The sequence below is a fragment of the Zeus faber genome, assembly GCF_960531495.2.
Source record: "Zeus faber genome assembly, chromosome: 17".
NCBI classification, from domain to species: domain Eukaryota; kingdom Metazoa; phylum Chordata; class Actinopteri; order Zeiformes; family Zeidae; genus Zeus; species Zeus faber.
In genome coordinates, this window is record NC_137204.1 from 12876903 (window position 1) to 12894301 (window position 17399).

Here is a 17399-nt window from a genome sequence, read left to right on the forward strand (position 1 = left end):
TCAGGATGAGCGATCAGGACCAAGTCTCACTCTGATACCGTCCCGTCCTCTCCATGGCAGCCAGCATCTGATCAGATTCCTCCAATGAGAGACCTCCTTCCTGTTGAAATACTTCCTTCACTGCCTCACACACACTAGTCGGCATCTGTTTTGCGTTGCTGGGGGGGGAGACGACAACAAGGTTATGAGTATGTTTTCTACATCTCTGCTGTAGACGTTGATAGCTCTTTAATTGGCTTGGGCCTATTAGTAATTAAATACAACCAGAGAGCATGACCTAGAGAAATGGAAGGTGTTCATCTCCATCGCTGTATTTAACAAGCTTGTTGTCATGACAGTAAAATCCAAGACTCCATTGAAATAAAGTAATGCCCTGAGGAATTCTTGTGATCCTTCACGGTCTTAATTGATGATCCCAACTTTGAAAATGAGTATACATTTACCATTTATATTAAATGCATTTTGCCTGTTTAGATTTTTTTCTTTTAATGCAATTTTCTTTCTTTTGTAAATACATTTTCGTGTTTGCTTTGCTTTTATTGTTACTGTTTAATGGCCTTATTTTAATGTAAATCACTTTGAGTTACGTGTTGTGTATGAAAGGTCCTATACAAATAAATAAGTTATTATTACTACTACTAATACTACTACACAAGACAGTGAACTGAATATAAAAATAATCCACTCTCCTGTAGGAACCAAATTAGGATTTCAAAGTCGGGTGATCCTTAAAGAGGAACTATTATGCTTTTTCCTTATTTTCTGACACATATTATGTTACAATGTCAGATGTCCATACTAGATGTGACTACAGCATCAAATAATGAGGTAAACTAATGACAAAGTAATCGCTCTGAACAAACGCTCAGGCGTCCGACCGCTGTTATCAAAGGGTTTTTCTACTCTGCACGAGCTGACATCAGCTCGTTACAGATTTCTTTATATGGTCACCCGCTCCATTTCATCCGCTGTGCTTTTCTCCAAACAACACCAATAAAAATTGTGTTTTTATTGTAGATCTATTTATTTTATTTTCTGACGTTTACATGGAACAAAAAATCCACGCGTCAGAGTCCCGGTGCGGTGTCTCCCACAAGCTTGGAGAACGGTAACAAAAGTCAGAAAACATTTTAAATTGGGGCTCATAGATCTTATATGAGTAATGAATGTTCCTGCAATATGATAAGATTCAGCAACTGGATTGCTCATTTCTCACCTCAAATTTGTTCAGAAACAGATTTTGGTGGATTGATAAGGTGAAATCAGTGAAAGTCACGGAGTAAATACAACGAAATCCAGAAGCCATGCTCAAACGCCATTGGCTCAGAGAACCCAGAACTGGTGCTCCAACCCCATTGGCTCACAAAACTCGTGGCCTCAGGAGGGTGGCTCCACCCACTGATACAGAGCATCAGGAATACAATAGATTTAGAGGTATGTTCAAGTGGCTATTTTCAGCAAAAAAAAATTCAAAAATATGTTTTGGGGACCTCAGAGATGTATATAACTTGTGTAAAAATGAGCCTAACAGGTCCCCATTAAGGTTTTTAATATAAAACCTTTCCTCCAATAGAATCAATTCAGATTTTTTACTTACCCTGCAATGTAAAAGTAGCCGTTTTTATTAGCAATCAGGTCCCACAGTAGCTTCGACTGTTCCTTCACACGGTGCTGCACGTAAATCTTGTCCTCCTACAGAAAGACATTTATAGCAATTTGTCATCGCCAACACATTCTTTGTACTCCTGTCAATTAATGGTCGGCAACCATTTCTAGATGGTTGATAATAACCTTGAGGTTGGTGACTGACTACATATTGTAGAAAGATTAACAGTTAAAAATACAGGAAGATGGTCAAGTATTTACAATCACAATTGTTGCGCAGACACGAGTATGGCAATTTGTTCCAGAAGCATTTCCACCCCAGTCGCTTTCACCATCGATTCTAAAAGATACAGCAGCTGCAATCATACACAAGCAAGACTCTAAAGCTTCCTGGATAATGAAACATTACAATATGATTATATGTGTTTTACCTGACTTTTCTCTTGTTAGTTTGGGATCTGAAACTGAAACTAAGCTTTCATGTGATTCTCCGCCTCTTGGAGTAGTGATTAGTTGTTTATAGACCAAAACATGGTAAGATGGCTCTCGAAAGAGGGGGATTGGTGGTGTTTTTCGGTAACAAAAAAAACTGTGCTCTTGTCATCCTTTAGGTCGTCCACAGGACAGAGTTAATGCAGCGATGATTTAAGAATTAATAGAGTGGCATTGCAGGTTGAGAAGTTGAACTCCACTTGCAGACTTACTCTGTCCTAGATGCAATAGCATACAAATACTTTGTGGTATGCCCGGCATGCTGACAGCACAGGTTAAAAAAAAAAATTAAAAAAAAAGAAGAAATGGGGGAAAAAGGAAAAGAAACTTAAGCCAAATCTTAAGCCAAGGACCCCCCCCCCCCCCCAATCATCCTTCAGCACCATTACATTATCCAGGAGATTTCCGTGTTACTTACTGTGCTGCATAATTAAGTTATTGGGTTCTGGAATGGGGAAAATACTTCTCAAACCATTCATGTCTCCCCCTCTATTGTTTGATATTATATAAATCTGTTTTTTTCCATGCTTGATTGCTTGCTTTTCTACCCATTGAGTAGATTAGTAATGCTCAAGCCACGTGTTTTGACCTGGTCTCGGGAGAAAGCCGTGAAGAGGTTCAGTTGTCCAGCTTTAGTCATCTCTTCCCAGTCTGCACTGAAGTAGAAGTCTCTGGCCTCGGAACGACAACCAAAGAACAGCACGTTGGCTGGTATTCAAAATAAAACAAACAAATAAATAAACGAGGGAAAGAGAGATGTCAATTACGGCGCAAAACAGTATTCAGAGCAGCGCTCCGTCGTGGAAAGTAATTCAAGAAAGTGAAATGAAAAATAAACCTCGAACCCTGACCTTTTTTCCCCTGGGCTGTCCTCTCTTGCAACGCAGATCGGAATGGTGCCACTCCCGTCCCCGGTCCAATCATTATGGCGGGAGCGTTCGCATCCTTCGGGAATTTTAAAGTTCCCTGCTTCACCCACAGGGGGACGCAAACCTCCCCTGAGAGATGGATAGAGCAACTTATATCGGATCATCTGCAAAACGAGCGACCTCATATGAAAACAAGTGACTAATAAAGATGGTGACTATTAAGAAAGACCTTCCATGGGGTCTAGGGATGCAAGCCAGCTGGAACAGAGGCCTTTGCGCGGTTTGTAGAGCTTCGTTTTGTATCTGACCACAGCCACCAGAATTTCAATCCTGCATGGTTGTGCCTACAAGGAAACAAGGTCTTTGTTTTTGTTTTTTATTAAAAAAAATAAAAAAAAAAAAAAAAAAAAAAAAAGCATGAATAGCATATAATGAAGTAGTACTGTAGTAAAGTCATTTAGAGACGGCACCACCAGTGGTAGCCAAACTACAGCTCTCATGATGCGTTACCTGAAGGGCGGAGGCAATGGAAAAGGAGCGCGGCTGGATCTTGGGGAAAAGGTCCAGGATGTAATCCACCTTCAAGTCTGCCGTAGCATGAGGGAAGTCTGCCAACACCTGAAAAACACCTGATTGTTAGCTATGGATTTTTTATTTTATTTTATATCATAGCATATTATGGTGCTATAATAAAGACCGGGGCAGCAACATATGTATAACCAACCTCTTCGATATTATTGAAATTAGCTTTATCAGTTTACAAAAAAAAAAAATAAAAAAATAAAAACCTCATAACACATTTCTAGATAATATTCACGCTTTAATTTTTAATTTTGAAATGGACACTCCTTCTGCTGCCCTCCAGGTATTTCCAGAATTAATCCAACTACACGTCATTGCTGAGCTTCAAATTTAGTCAATGAATTTTATGAATATGATATAAATATGTCCCCTATTTATGATTCCAAATTTGTGCACCATTGTATTTACAAATATTTCGATTTTGGTGTGTTTCTGGGACAGACATTTTTGCCTAATATTAATCAGACTTTTAAAAACATGAAGCAGTACACTAACAATAAAACATGACTCAGACCTGCCAACCTTGGCAAAATATTTTGAGTACCACAATAGTGTAACAGGGAGTCTCTGTGGCATTTTGAGTTACTGCAGCTAAATGACTCCATCAGTTATTCACACTGTAGCGTCTCGTAACGAGGCTGATCACATTGTCAGCAAGCTAATATGGCTAACTACTGTATATACAGTATACAAATTCATATCATTAGGATATACCCCTTGAAATGCATCATCTCGTAAAGTTACCAAACGTGTTTACAAACTAGAGATGCACCAATTGCAATTTCCTCTGCGGATTCCTATTTCAGATTTTTTTTTTTTTTTTTTAAGTCTCACCTGCAGATCCCGATTTCCGATCTGCTCTACTTCGATGACAAATACATCTCGTGATCTGATCACGCTCACGTGATTGGACAGCTGCACATATGGACTACACTGCAATCTTCAGTTACCGCAATAGTGTGATTGCTGATTTTGACACTACACTTTTAATGTACTAAATGATTTGTGGATTTAAGCATACGACTGAAACGGAAACAAAACATTGCACCCACAATACCACATTAAAAGACCACCTCCAGCATTTTTGAAGAATTTGTTTTTCAATGGCACTTCCTGCAGCAACATAACTGATAAATACCGAATTTGAGTAGTCCTGTTAGAATGGAACTTGAGAGAAAAAAGGAAAATATGAAGATCCAATCTGGCACACACAGACAGCCGTCTACATAGATAAATCTTCCAGCTCAAAACTTGCTAGCACTGGTAGAGCATCGGCTGTTCATCACTGTTTTCTGCGATGCCGCTCGAGGTGTTGAGCGGGAGACTGAAATTGGCTGGGGGTGGCCTTCAAACAATCCAGCTGTATGCCTTCACCTCCAGAGCGGTTCGCCTGGGCCGGTTGCAGTAATCGTGAAGCTCGTCCTGGCCTTGCGCCGAGCTGAACTCCTCCAGCTTCTCTCGCTCGAGCTCGTTGGTAGCGAAGGTGAACAGCAGCTCAAAGAAGGAACGACGAGGCACCATGGCGAAATCCAGGAACCTCTCCACCAAGTAGCGTACCGTGCACGGCTGTGGGAGCCCGACCGGAACTGCAATTATTTTTGGGAGACACGGGAATCATTGCAAAAGAGAGGCCTATGATGGTGACAATCCTATTCTATATTAGACATATCTATCTATACATACATATATATAAATAAAGAGGAAAGCAATCTCACTTAGCACATTCTCTAGATTTCCCCTTATTTGTTTAGCAATTAGAAGCAGCTTACCACCAGATAATGGAAATCTAGAACAATTGTTAAGTGTGACTGCTGTCTAGATAGAGAGCTCTTAATATATCCAATATAGAATAGGATTATGAAATGGTCAGCTGCTTCCAATAGGTTCCCCATCTATCTATCTATCCATCTATCTATCTAGACAGCTATATGACTTAACAATTGTTCTAGATTTGCTTTTATTCATTTAGCAATCGGAAGCACCTGAACATTTCTATGGACAGATTAAAAACCATGGCAGTGGAAGTTTGAAGAACTTTGTACATCATTGAAATGCATTGCTTCATTAAAGAGACTGAATTGAGGTGAAACATTTTTAGACATGGATCTTAATTCAAGTCAATTCTTTCAGGGGAGGATTGGTATCAAGACCATGTATATACTTTATTACTTAAAAAAAATAAAATGGCAAGGATCCATCTACGACTGAAATGAACACAAATTTTGATTGAAATTCTAATTAAAACACTGGATAGGATTTCTTTGCATCCATTACAATCAGATATTGATGAGACCTATAGCCCCACACACACACACACACACACACACACACACACACACACACACACACACACACACACACACACACACACACACACACACACACACACACACACACACACACACACACACACCTGTAGCATTGCCTGTGGCCTTCAGGATGAACTGACTGCTTGGGTTTAACCTGAGTAATTGACAGAACTGCTGTACATCTTCTTCACTGTTGCAGGGGCACATCATCACAACGTCACCGGCGTTAAACCTAGACGGACAAGTCATGCACATATACCACGTCAAACATCTCCACTTCGAGAAACAACGGCGAGGGACACAATTCGACTTTGAGCACGAGAGAAGGGTGAACCAACGACATACTGGATGTTGGAGCCGGTGATATCGAACTCGATATGCCGCACGTCCTGAAAGTGGGAGGGGTGCGTCACTCTCCGGTTGGAAACCATTTTAGCGGGGAAGGGATGAGCCTGGCTCGGAACGATGCCTTCCGGCATCGTCGGACCGTCATCCATCTGATCTTTGAGGTCGTCCAGAAAGTGGAAAGTGAACCGCGGTGGGAGCCTGTGAAATAAGGAGACCACTGAAAAAAATCACGGTGATATTAAAAAAAAAAAAGTTATGGTCACACAAAATTTTATCTGGAATATCAAGACACAACTTGGTCATCAATTCCTTAAGCAGTATGGGTGGGACACACACACACACACACACACACACACACACACACACACACACACACACACACACACACACACACACACACACACACACACACACACACACACACACACACACACACACTAAAAACAGGTCAAAATGTACTAAGATAATGATGCACTCTATTTTGTTCAAACTGCTCAGAAGAAGGAGGAGCCCCGAAGGTGTATGTATTCGGGGCAGCTCCAACAGGGCATTGTTCCAGTTTCATCCAGTTCAGCATTGTGGGTTAGCACGCACAGCGCCCATGCTTAAGTTGATGGCGTTAACTGATCACGACTGGGTTATAACCCTATATTGGCACCAGCCAAAACAAAAGCCATCCTCGGCCCTGATGAGCGGTTAAACGTTCAACGAAAGAATAAATACAATGTGTTTTAAGCAACAGGAAAATATAAGAGATTCATGCAAGAGCCATATAAGAAATTCATTTATGCTATTGCAGTTTTGGTCAAAAGCATATTTTGACTAATTCGGACTTTACTCTGAATTACTAAATCAAATGTGTATTATATCTATCCATCTGTCAACTAAAGTCACTTATAAGATAAGATAAAGAACCATCAAGGCCTGCAGGGTCAGTGTTATGAGGAAAATGCATTGCTTTTGTTAATGAAAAGTTGATGTCAGTAGTCTAGGGATGTTATGTATCCGCCGCACTCACAGATTAGATGAATAAAATGTGTATTCAGGGCAGTCCCGACATGCCGGTGTCAAGTTTGATACAGATCGGTCCATTACTGTGGAATAGTTTAGCAAAAACTGTATATATTTTTTTATCATCAGCTCAACACGCTCATGCGCAAATGACAGCGTGCACAGGTCTAGTGATTGGTCAACAACCGGGTACTCACAGAGATGGCAGCACGTGTAGATGTAACTGATGTCAAACTTTATGGATGAACTGCTGTTAGTTGCGGTTTAGGTAACACCAGAACAGACAGCCAAAACACACTCGTCCATTGACCCCACGTATTGCTGCCAGCAGCTATATCTTTTATTACTTTTAATTTTAAAAATGTAATATACTTACGGTTCATCTTCTCTCAGGGCGACCAGACTGGTTAAAGACGGGTACAGGGTAAACACTTTTCCCCAGAACGATGCCAGCCACGGGTCAATCACAGCATCTGACCTGTTAAACAGAGGTTCCAGACCAACCTTCACTAATTCTAATTGGAAAAACCTAAGGATTGGGCTCTCAAATTCCCTTTGACAATGAACTGCTTTTCCCCATTTATTTCCAAAGTTTTCACACCTCAAAACTCAAAATTTACACTTGATATAATCCTGAGTATATACAAATATAAGTTAATATGCAGCTGTCAACTTTAAATTTCTGATATGTTTTTAATCACCCCAAGGTTTGAGTTAAAAATGGACATTTGGGAAGAAAAAGTGCAAGCTCTTTTCGAAAGTTTGCTCCATAACAGGCTTTTCAACACTATGTTTGACATAGCGTAAAAGGACACTTAAAGCCTTCAATATACTTGATTATAACAACGCGTAGACAACCGGCTGCCACGTGTGTGGCATTGTCTACGTACTTTCCTGCGCCTGGAGGATTAAAAAGTATTTTCACCAGGTGGCAGATGAGGACCAAAATGAACAAAAACGACAGTTAATTTCCTGCACAACCAACCAAGGTCCCGAAGGAACGCAGGATACGCGGTGCAGCCATCTTGCGTACGCGTTTGTGTAGTTCTATTTGAGCTTCATCAAATGGGCAGCAGAGGATATCTCTACGTCTGCAGCCGGAAGAGATATCCTCCGGCCACAGATCATGTTCCAGGCGCCGGTCTCCACCTATCTCCCCTTTATGGTCAGGGAAGTGTCGATGTCCAGACGCAGGGGAGCCACAGTGCCTGAGCCACAGTGCAGGTATATGGGATTTCTATGGGGTTCAGCATCTATTCCCACTACTTCCTGGTTCCCAAAAAGACAGGGGGAGTGAGACAGATTCTGGATTCACAATCTCTCAACAAACTTGATTGTAAAGAGACAATCATGTTATCTCGCTCCCCAGAGTTAGAGAGCACACATAAAGTCCCCGGTGATGCATCTCTCCCACCTGTGTTTCACCATCAACTGGGAGAAGAGAAGTATTTTCCCAGGGCATAACCTGCGCATTCATCTGGACTCGCTATCCATGAAAGCCATACGGACAGCCCCTCACCAGAACACTATCGTAGCAGCGATCGAACACCGCCGCCCTCTATGGGTGGTGGTAGCGGTAACCATTATGCGTCTGTTAGCACTGATGTCAGCGGCACGCACAGCAGTGCTGCTGGGTCTGCTTCACATGCGCCCCATCCCCCTGGTTCATTTGTCAAAAAGCAGATTCTGTGCACCACGGAACACATTTGTTGACGGTCCCAGACCAGACCATTGTGGTGGACCACCGGGTCCTGGCCCTCGGCGCACCCTTGGGAAGGACGCCCAGCCACGTGACGTCTTCACTGATATGTCTTCTGACAGGATGGGGAGGAGCATGCCACCCCTTCGCAGTGTGGGGGGGATGGCCGAAGCCCCCATCTGAACACGAACATGTTGGAACTGATGCATTACTTCAGTTTGCCTCCTTTTTAAAAAGGAACCGGAATGTTCTAGTCGCTCAGCGACCAACCAGACTGTGGCACTGGGCGCATGTCAACCTCTGCATCCTGAAAGCACTCTCTTCATTCCTGGAATACAGAATTTAGGTGCAGATCTTATGTCCCATAGGGGTCCATCAGGGAGCGAGTGGCACCTGAGCCCAGACATAGTTCTGTAGATTTGCTGCTGCTTCGGAAAAGTGCAGGTGGACCTGTTTGCAACCAGGGAGAAAACTCAGTGTCCGCACTGGTTCTCCCTTCACTGCCGGGACAAACCGTCACTGGGAGTGGATGCGTTTGCCCACACCCCCTGGCCTCTTGAGCGGCTATATACATTCCCTTTGATCTACCTTTAATACCGCCTGCTAAGAAGAGTGGGAACAAAGAGAGCACGCCTCGTCCTAGTAGCCATAGATTGCATGTCCGCAATAGACCTGGTCCAGCTATTGGTGGACGAACCATGGCCGATTAAACAGCACCCGATTCTTGGTCAGCCACTGGTGGCCTGGTAGCTAAGAAGATAAGGCTACAGCAACGGGATTTGTCATCTGCAGTGATTAAATACGATACAGAGTGCCAGGGCAGCTTCTACCAACACTGAAAATCTCTACTTCCCAGCGTAATGGCAATAGGTCTGTTTTGCCACCAGACATCAAGGCTCATTTGATTTGGAGTGGCAGCATCCATTGCCTTGTTTAGAGGTGTGTCAATGGAAGACATTTGCATGGCAGAATCATGGGCCTCACCATGCCCCTTTGTCAGATTGTATTTATTGGATGTATCTGGAGGACCTCTGTACTCCTCAGTGCACTGCAGTGTTCCATGTTTAGCCTCTACACAGACAAGTCCGTGAGAACCGCTTTTCCAATATGCAAATGAGGACCGAGAGTCCCAGCGCATGATTGGTTGAACAGCCAGTCTGAATACATTGCGGACCCGTTTACCCTGATATGCAAATGAGGACGAACGGTCCGAGTGCATGGTGGGCTAACCGTCGGTCCAGTTACTCTGCAGACCTTCTTTGTTGGGGTGAGTCATAATACTATTTTAAAAGTGGAAAACCATGTACGACACCCTACACCACACCTGATAGGCTGATGGGATGATGGATTAAAATTTTCAGTATGGAGCGCATGTGCGCAGGGGAGGCCATTAAGGACGAAGCTAGAGGGCTTCGCCTACAATCATATACAGTAACTTGAGTTAGAGAAAGCTTACTATCATTAGAAGCAAGTATATTAGGGTCTTGACTCTTGCCAAAAGTGAACAGTGAAATTTTACAGTCAAACTTTGCTCTCTTTCAAAGTCAGGAGGCCCCCCCCCCTCCGCCAAACAACATATTCTCTCTAGCTTCTTTTGTTTCTTACCCGAGGTCATGTTGTTCGTCCGCCAGCGCAACAGGCAACAGCAAATTGGCACCCAGCTGTAGAAGGCGCTTATGAAGTTTTTTGCCCACAAAATTGAACCTAAAGCCGCAACCACAGTTGACAGTGAATCATCTCAAATATGGACCATTACTTAATTTGACAGCAAAAGAATAACTTTGTCATGAATGAAAGTAAGTATAAATTTGAAATTGAAATGAGTTACTTTGGATAGGAGGAGTCACCCAGCCCAAGTACTGCACAGTCCAGCTGACACAGTGACCCAGTAGGCAGAGACTTCCTGAACAGAAATTGCCAGAAATTCTGCAAAGAAAGAACGATTGCTTATTTAGCTAATACACAACGTTCTAATGAAATGTTTATGATCCACTTTTATTTTTTCGGAAATATGACCTTCATATTTGGAAATGTTACCTTCATATTGTCAGGAGGATCTCCTTGGCCGGTGGTAGCACACACGAAAACAACCAAGGACTCAGAAATCAAGTTGGCCTGTTTATTGATTAAAAGAAGAAAGCAGGTGGGCGTGCTGAATCCATCTCAGCGACTCGTCACTTAAGGTATTAAGTGATATTCATTACCAAATCCTGTCTATTAAAATGATTACCTAATGTAATGTAGCAGCCAAGAAATTAACTGCTAACTGTAAATAACTTCCCTCATCCAAATTAGCCATGCTTACCCATTATTAAATGGATAAGCAAGAGGGAATAATGAATTGTTAATATTACTCATACTTGTATCAATGTAATTGTAATCTGTCACCTATACTTTCAATAGAAATGCAAAAAGTTATACTTTTACTCCACGTCAATAATCATTTTGAAATAACAATAATTATTATCAATAATGCAACAATAATAATATTAAATGTGTGTGCTGCTGATCAAAGAGTATAAAATATTGCGTTTCTGCAAGAATAAACATCCAAAAGCACAGTGACTAAGTGACATGGAGAGCTGTCATTCTACCATGCAGGGTATCTCACTACAAGCAGAGGAGTTTAGTACCTAAACTTTTGAACTGCCAGAACAGTGGAGATTTGGTCCCCCAAAATGCAGCTCCCCAGAAGTGGCAGTACTTTCAAGACGGGACCATTGTTAAAATAATATTTTCTTATTGTGTGTGTGACTCAAATTAAGCCTCCCTCTCGTGGTGACACAACATTCACACATTCGTAAACTGTTCCAAAAGTACCTAGATGCAGACAAATTGGCGAACCTCTACAAGAGGCACCTCCGCAGGTTGACAGGAAATCATGTGACCTTAGCAGTGTAAATTGGTCTTCTTTGTGATCTTTTTTCTCCCACCCCTAGTGAAGACACGTAAACATGGATAAAAAAAAAATATATACTGTATATATCAAGTTATTTGTCAAATACATACACATACGGTCGTAAATACACTACTCACAAAAAGTTAGGGACATTCGGCTTTCGGGTGAAATTTCAGGATGAACCTAAAATGCACTATAAGCTTTACAGGTGAACTTAATTTGACCTTCTCTAAACTTTTGAATGCACATGTCCAACTGTTCAATGTTTCAGAACTTTTTGCACAACTTGCTGTTCTCTAACAAGAAGCTGAAAAGCAAAATTCACAACAGGTGTTTGATCCATGAATCGACCAATACATTTCCTGGTTCAATTAGAATTGGTATTTAAACAGTCCTCTTCATCATGCTGTTCACATTTTGAAATCATGAGACCAAGACAACACCTAACAATTGATCAACAGGACCTCGCCTTTGCGGCTTCAAATAGGATGTTCTCAGAGAGTGTCATCAGCAGGTTGCAACAGAGATACAGAGAGACTGGAAGAGTCACAGAAAGGTATAGAAGTGGAATGAAGTGAAGTGGTCTGCGTGCTAGACGACCTGCAAGGGTACCTGACCACACCACCAGGCACAGGCATCATCGTCTTGCACAGGCCAGGGAGCATTTACACTGGACCAGAGACAAATGGGCCTCAATGCTGTTCTCTGATGAAATTCAATTCACGTTGAGCAGAAATGATGCCGCCAACGATGTCGGACACGTCAAGAAGAGCGCTATGCATCAGCCACTGTTGTCACCAGACAAGCCTTTGGTGGTGGTGGTGGTGTTAGTGTGGGCAGGTGTGTCTAGTCAATACAGAACTGCCCTACACTTTGTGAATGGTACAGTGACAAGCCCATACTACCTGAATAACATCATTAATCCAGTCATTGTGCCCCTGCATGAACAACACAACCCTCATTTCATCTTCATGGACGACAATGCTCCAGCTCATCGAGGTCGCATCATTAGGGAACGGCTGCTGGAGACTGGGGTACCTCAAATGGCTTGGCCTGCACTTTCTCCAGACCTGAATCCCATAGAAAACCTCTGGGATCAACTGAGTCGCCGTGTAGAGGCTCGTAACTCTGTACCCCAGAACCTCATTGACCTGAGGGCCGCCCTTCAAGAAGAGTGGGGGGCCATGCCTCAGCAGACAATAAGTTGACTTGTGAACAGCATGAGACGTCGTTGTCAAGCTGTAATTAATGCTCAAGGCCACATGACAAGTTATTCAGACATTGACATTTTTTGTTGTGGTGTACCCACCATTGTTGTTGGCTTTTGTTTCAATAAATTGTGTGAGATGAGGAAATCACCATTGCATGCTTCTACTTAAATGCCCTACTTTCATGATATAATATCACTGTAGCGTGAACTTTTTACATTTTCCATAAATTTCACCCGAAAGCCAAATATCCCTAACTTTTTGTGAATAGTGTATATGCAGTGAAATGTCATGACACCCGGTGATTACGCACAATAAGCTCTAAAAATACGAAAAATACACAAATGTGCGTAATCAACACGCGGTGCTTGCGCAGGCGGCCGCAAGGGGTGGATTCTGGGTTCTATAATTATATAATAGGATTAATTGTCTGTGTTGTGTGTGTGTGTGTGTCTGTGTGTGTACTCTCAGGTTCCTTTTCTCTCTCGGCTTCATTTTCACTTTTTAGATTCTATCGTTTAATGGCTTCCATAAATAAATAAATAAATAAATAAATAAATAAATAAATAAATAAATAAAGTTTATTTATTAGAAATATATTAAAAAAAATCAATTGACTCAAAAACGGGCCGATATGTTAATTCATAAATAAATCTTAGTCGAGTGCTGTCGTGGAGGTCCGCCATTTTGTCTGCACCCAGGTCCTTCTCATCTGTGTTGCAAACCATTGAATAACAATAACATCAGTGTAAACATTGCACCGGCTCATTAACCCTAGTTTCCAACAAAAAAAAAAATAGAGAATATGCCTGTTAGATATGAACTGACCACATTGTAGCCATCCAATGGTGCTATGCGGACTTGTAGCCACCGTCGTTGTGCCTGTCGCCCAATCCGCTCGGCTACATCCTGGGCTGTCCCCGTCTGGCTCCCATAGAGAATAAGCAGTGTAGTGGTTGACATTCTAATGGAGGGATACAAAGAAAAATATTTTATCCTTATAAATCGACTTTATACAAACCCCAATTCCAATGAAGTTGGGACGTTGTGTAAAATGTAAATAAAAACAGAATACAATGATTTGCTTATCCTTTTCAACCTATATTCAATTGAAAACGCTACAAAGAAAATATGTTTAATGTTCAAACTGATAAACGATGTTTTTTTTTTGCAAATATTCACTCGTTTTGAATTTGATGCCTGCAACACGTTCCAAAAAAAGCTGGGACAGGGGGATGTTTAACACTGTGCTACATCACCTTTCCTTTTAACAACACTCAATAAGTGTTTGGGAACTGGGGACATCAATTGTTGAAGCTTTGTAGATGGAATTCCTTCCCATTCTTGCTTGATGTACGACTTCAGTTGCTCAACAGTCCGGGGTCTCCGTAGTTGTATTTTGCGCTTCATAATGTGCCACACATTTTCAATGGGAGACAAGTCTGGACTGCAGGCAGGCCAGTCTAGTACCTGCACTCTTTTACTACGTAGCCAGGCTGTTGTAACACATGCAGAATGTGGCTTGGCATTGTCCTGCTGAAATAAGCAGGGACGACCCTGAAAAACACGTTGCTTGGATCACAGCATATGTTGCTCCAAAACCTGTATGTACCTTTCAGCATTAATGGTGCCTTCACAGATGTGCAAGTTACCCATGCCATGGGCCACAACACTGATGCTGGCTTTTGAACTTTGCGCTGATAACAATCTGCATGGTCCATTTCCTCTTTGGCCCGGAGGACACAACGTCCATTCCCAAAAACAATTTGAAATGTGGACTCGTCAGACCACAGCACACTTTTCCACTTTGCGTCAGTTCATCTCAGATGAGCTCGGGCCCAGAGAAGCCGGCGGCGTTTCTGGGTGTTGTTGATATATGACTTTCGCTTTGCATGGTAGAGTTTTAACTTGCACTTGTAGATGTAGCAACGAACTGTGTTAACTGACAATGGTTTTCTGAAGTGTTCCTGAGCCCACGTGGTAATATCCTTTACAGAATGATGTCGGTTTTTAATGCAGTGCCGCTTGAGCGATCGAACTTCACAGGCATTCAATGTTGGTTTTTGGCCTTGCCACTTACGTCCATAGATTTCTCCAGATTCGGAATCTTTTGATGATATTATCGACTGTAAATTATGAAATCCCTTAATTCCTTGCAATTGTACGTTGAGAAACATTATTCTTAAGCTGTTGGACTATTTGCTCACGCAGTTGTTCACAAATTGGTGAACCTCGCCCCATCCTTGCTTGTGAACGACTGAGCCTTTCGGGAATGCTCGTTTTATACCCAATTATCTGTGGAATGTTCCAAACAGGTGTTTTTTGAGCATTTTTTGAGAATTCTTTTGTTGCCCCTGTCCCAGCTTTTTTGGAACGTCTTGCAGGCATCAAATTCAAAATGAGTGAATATTTGCAACAGCAGTTTGAACATTAAATATCTTGTCTTTGTAGTGTATTCAATTGGATATAGGGTGAAAAGGATTAGCAAATCATTGTATTCTGTTTTTATTTACATTTTACACAACGTCCGAACTTCATTGGAATTGGGGTTTGTACATTTCATCAAGTCACTATTGCCTCTTTAAGAGGAGGATAGTCATCATAAGTGGAAGACGGAGATATAAGCATGAGATTTACAAAACAACACAATAATAATAAAAGTACAGCATTATTATAATAGATCCTGTCACTATTATTATACTAATATAGATGTATAATAGTATTCCTGTCACATAAGATATTTTACCATTTACTGACATGAATACGGTATTTACCGATTACCACCACATAAGCTATTATCAATGCAAAAAATTAATGTAAAGAGACTTTTAAAGGGAGGCAAACTGTAAAGCTTCACTGAAAACAAGCTATACAGCCAAAATAGTGGTTGTGTTTTTTTATGTAGCATTTGTGAAAATGGTTTGAGTTAAAACTATAATTATGTATTTTGTTTGGTCTTGAACAAAAAAATAATATATATATATATATATATATATATATATATGATCCTAGCTTATTTCACGCAGAAATCCCAAAATGGACTGGACAATACTATCGACACCTTTTGGCTGTGTTGAGTCACAGTTGGCAGATGTATCAGGATAGTAGCCAACGCATGGACAATGCCAAGGCCTGGGTGTCCCACTGTCCACCATGCACGACGCTCCCAAGAATTTTTAGGCCTGTGGCCCTGTTGCCAAGCTCTCTGGATGTGGTCGCAAGATAATAGGTTGAAGGATTGTGGATGGATTGTGAAAATGGTGAAAGGACAAAGAATCTAGGACAATTGCAATATAGTTTCAGGTCAACCAATGATAAGGGGGGGGGATCTGTATGGTAGGAGACCAAGGACGACCCCACTACTGTGTGTGAGAGTGAGTACCGAGCTGGAGTTCACACACACACACACACACACACACACACACACACACACACACACACACACACACACGGCAATAAGAAAAGCTATTTTTGAATCATGATTGAAATTGATTTACGGCATACATATTATGCAATATTACCCCATTGCACGCTGGCTTACGTGACGTTTGCATCTTCTTTTCAATACAAACACACGACACGAGTTTAATCGAGCGCAAAGGACGTGTAGTCTTTTGGACTACTAAACTATTTGTCCACTTCTCCTGACAACATATAGGCTAGTTGCTTACAACCTTTCCCTCACTTGTACAAGACAACCAACGTTGTACAAGACAACCAACGTTGTACAAGACAACCAACGTTGTTAATAACAATAAGACACTGCCCTTATTGGACTTTAATTGCGATTGCACCAACAAAGAATCACATTTAAACTAACAAGATATGTTTGAAAATGAGCGTCAACGATTCGCCCACAGAAAACTGCTCATAAAAAGGATCCTACACCAAAAAAGACGACGCGTGCCATCAAAACAATACGCTGTTTCTCCCTGACATCACGGACTGACAGTCAAAAACGAGTCGGCAACCAGCTCAACTACTTTCACGGTATCTCGGCATCTCTCAAACAAAAACAAAACAAACAAACGCGGTTTTAATTAGGACGAAACCACCTTCTTACCTGGACGCGTCCGGCGCCCGAGCAACAGCGCTTTCGTTTGAAAGGCGAACTCATCCAGACTGCGACGATTTACGGCAGAACCCTCTCGAACGGCGATTGGTTCCCGGATATGCTTTACGACATCGATGGCGCCCTGTCAGACCAATACGTTAGACGGCGTAAAGATAAATGTCCACTTTTTTTCTGTAGACTATGAAAAATATATTTTTTTTTTAATATATATATATATATATATATATATATATATATATATATATATATATATATATATATATATATATATAAAATATATAATTAAGCATAATTTGGGGATT

General features: G+C 41.5%; 1 protein-coding gene across 1 annotated transcript; it reads right to left on the reverse strand.

Moving 5' to 3' along the window:
• Positions 1-6: 6 nt before the first annotated feature.
• On the reverse strand, positions 7-17098 carry ndor1 (NADPH dependent diflavin oxidoreductase 1). The gene is made up of 15 exons (XM_080017988.1): positions 17086-17098; positions 13851-13986; positions 10953-11030; positions 10744-10841; positions 10521-10619; positions 7593-7694; positions 6203-6403; positions 5962-6089; positions 4923-5134; positions 3477-3584; positions 3196-3310; positions 2949-3095; positions 2687-2805; positions 1598-1692; positions 7-158 (listed from the first exon to the last, which is right to left on the reverse strand). Exons 2-15 carry the CDS (start codon positions 13983-13985, stop codon positions 14-16), a joined length of 1782 nt encoding a protein of 593 aa, XP_079874114.1. The 5' UTR covers position 13986; positions 17086-17098; the 3' UTR covers positions 7-13.
• Positions 17099-17399: the final 301 nt, after the last annotated feature.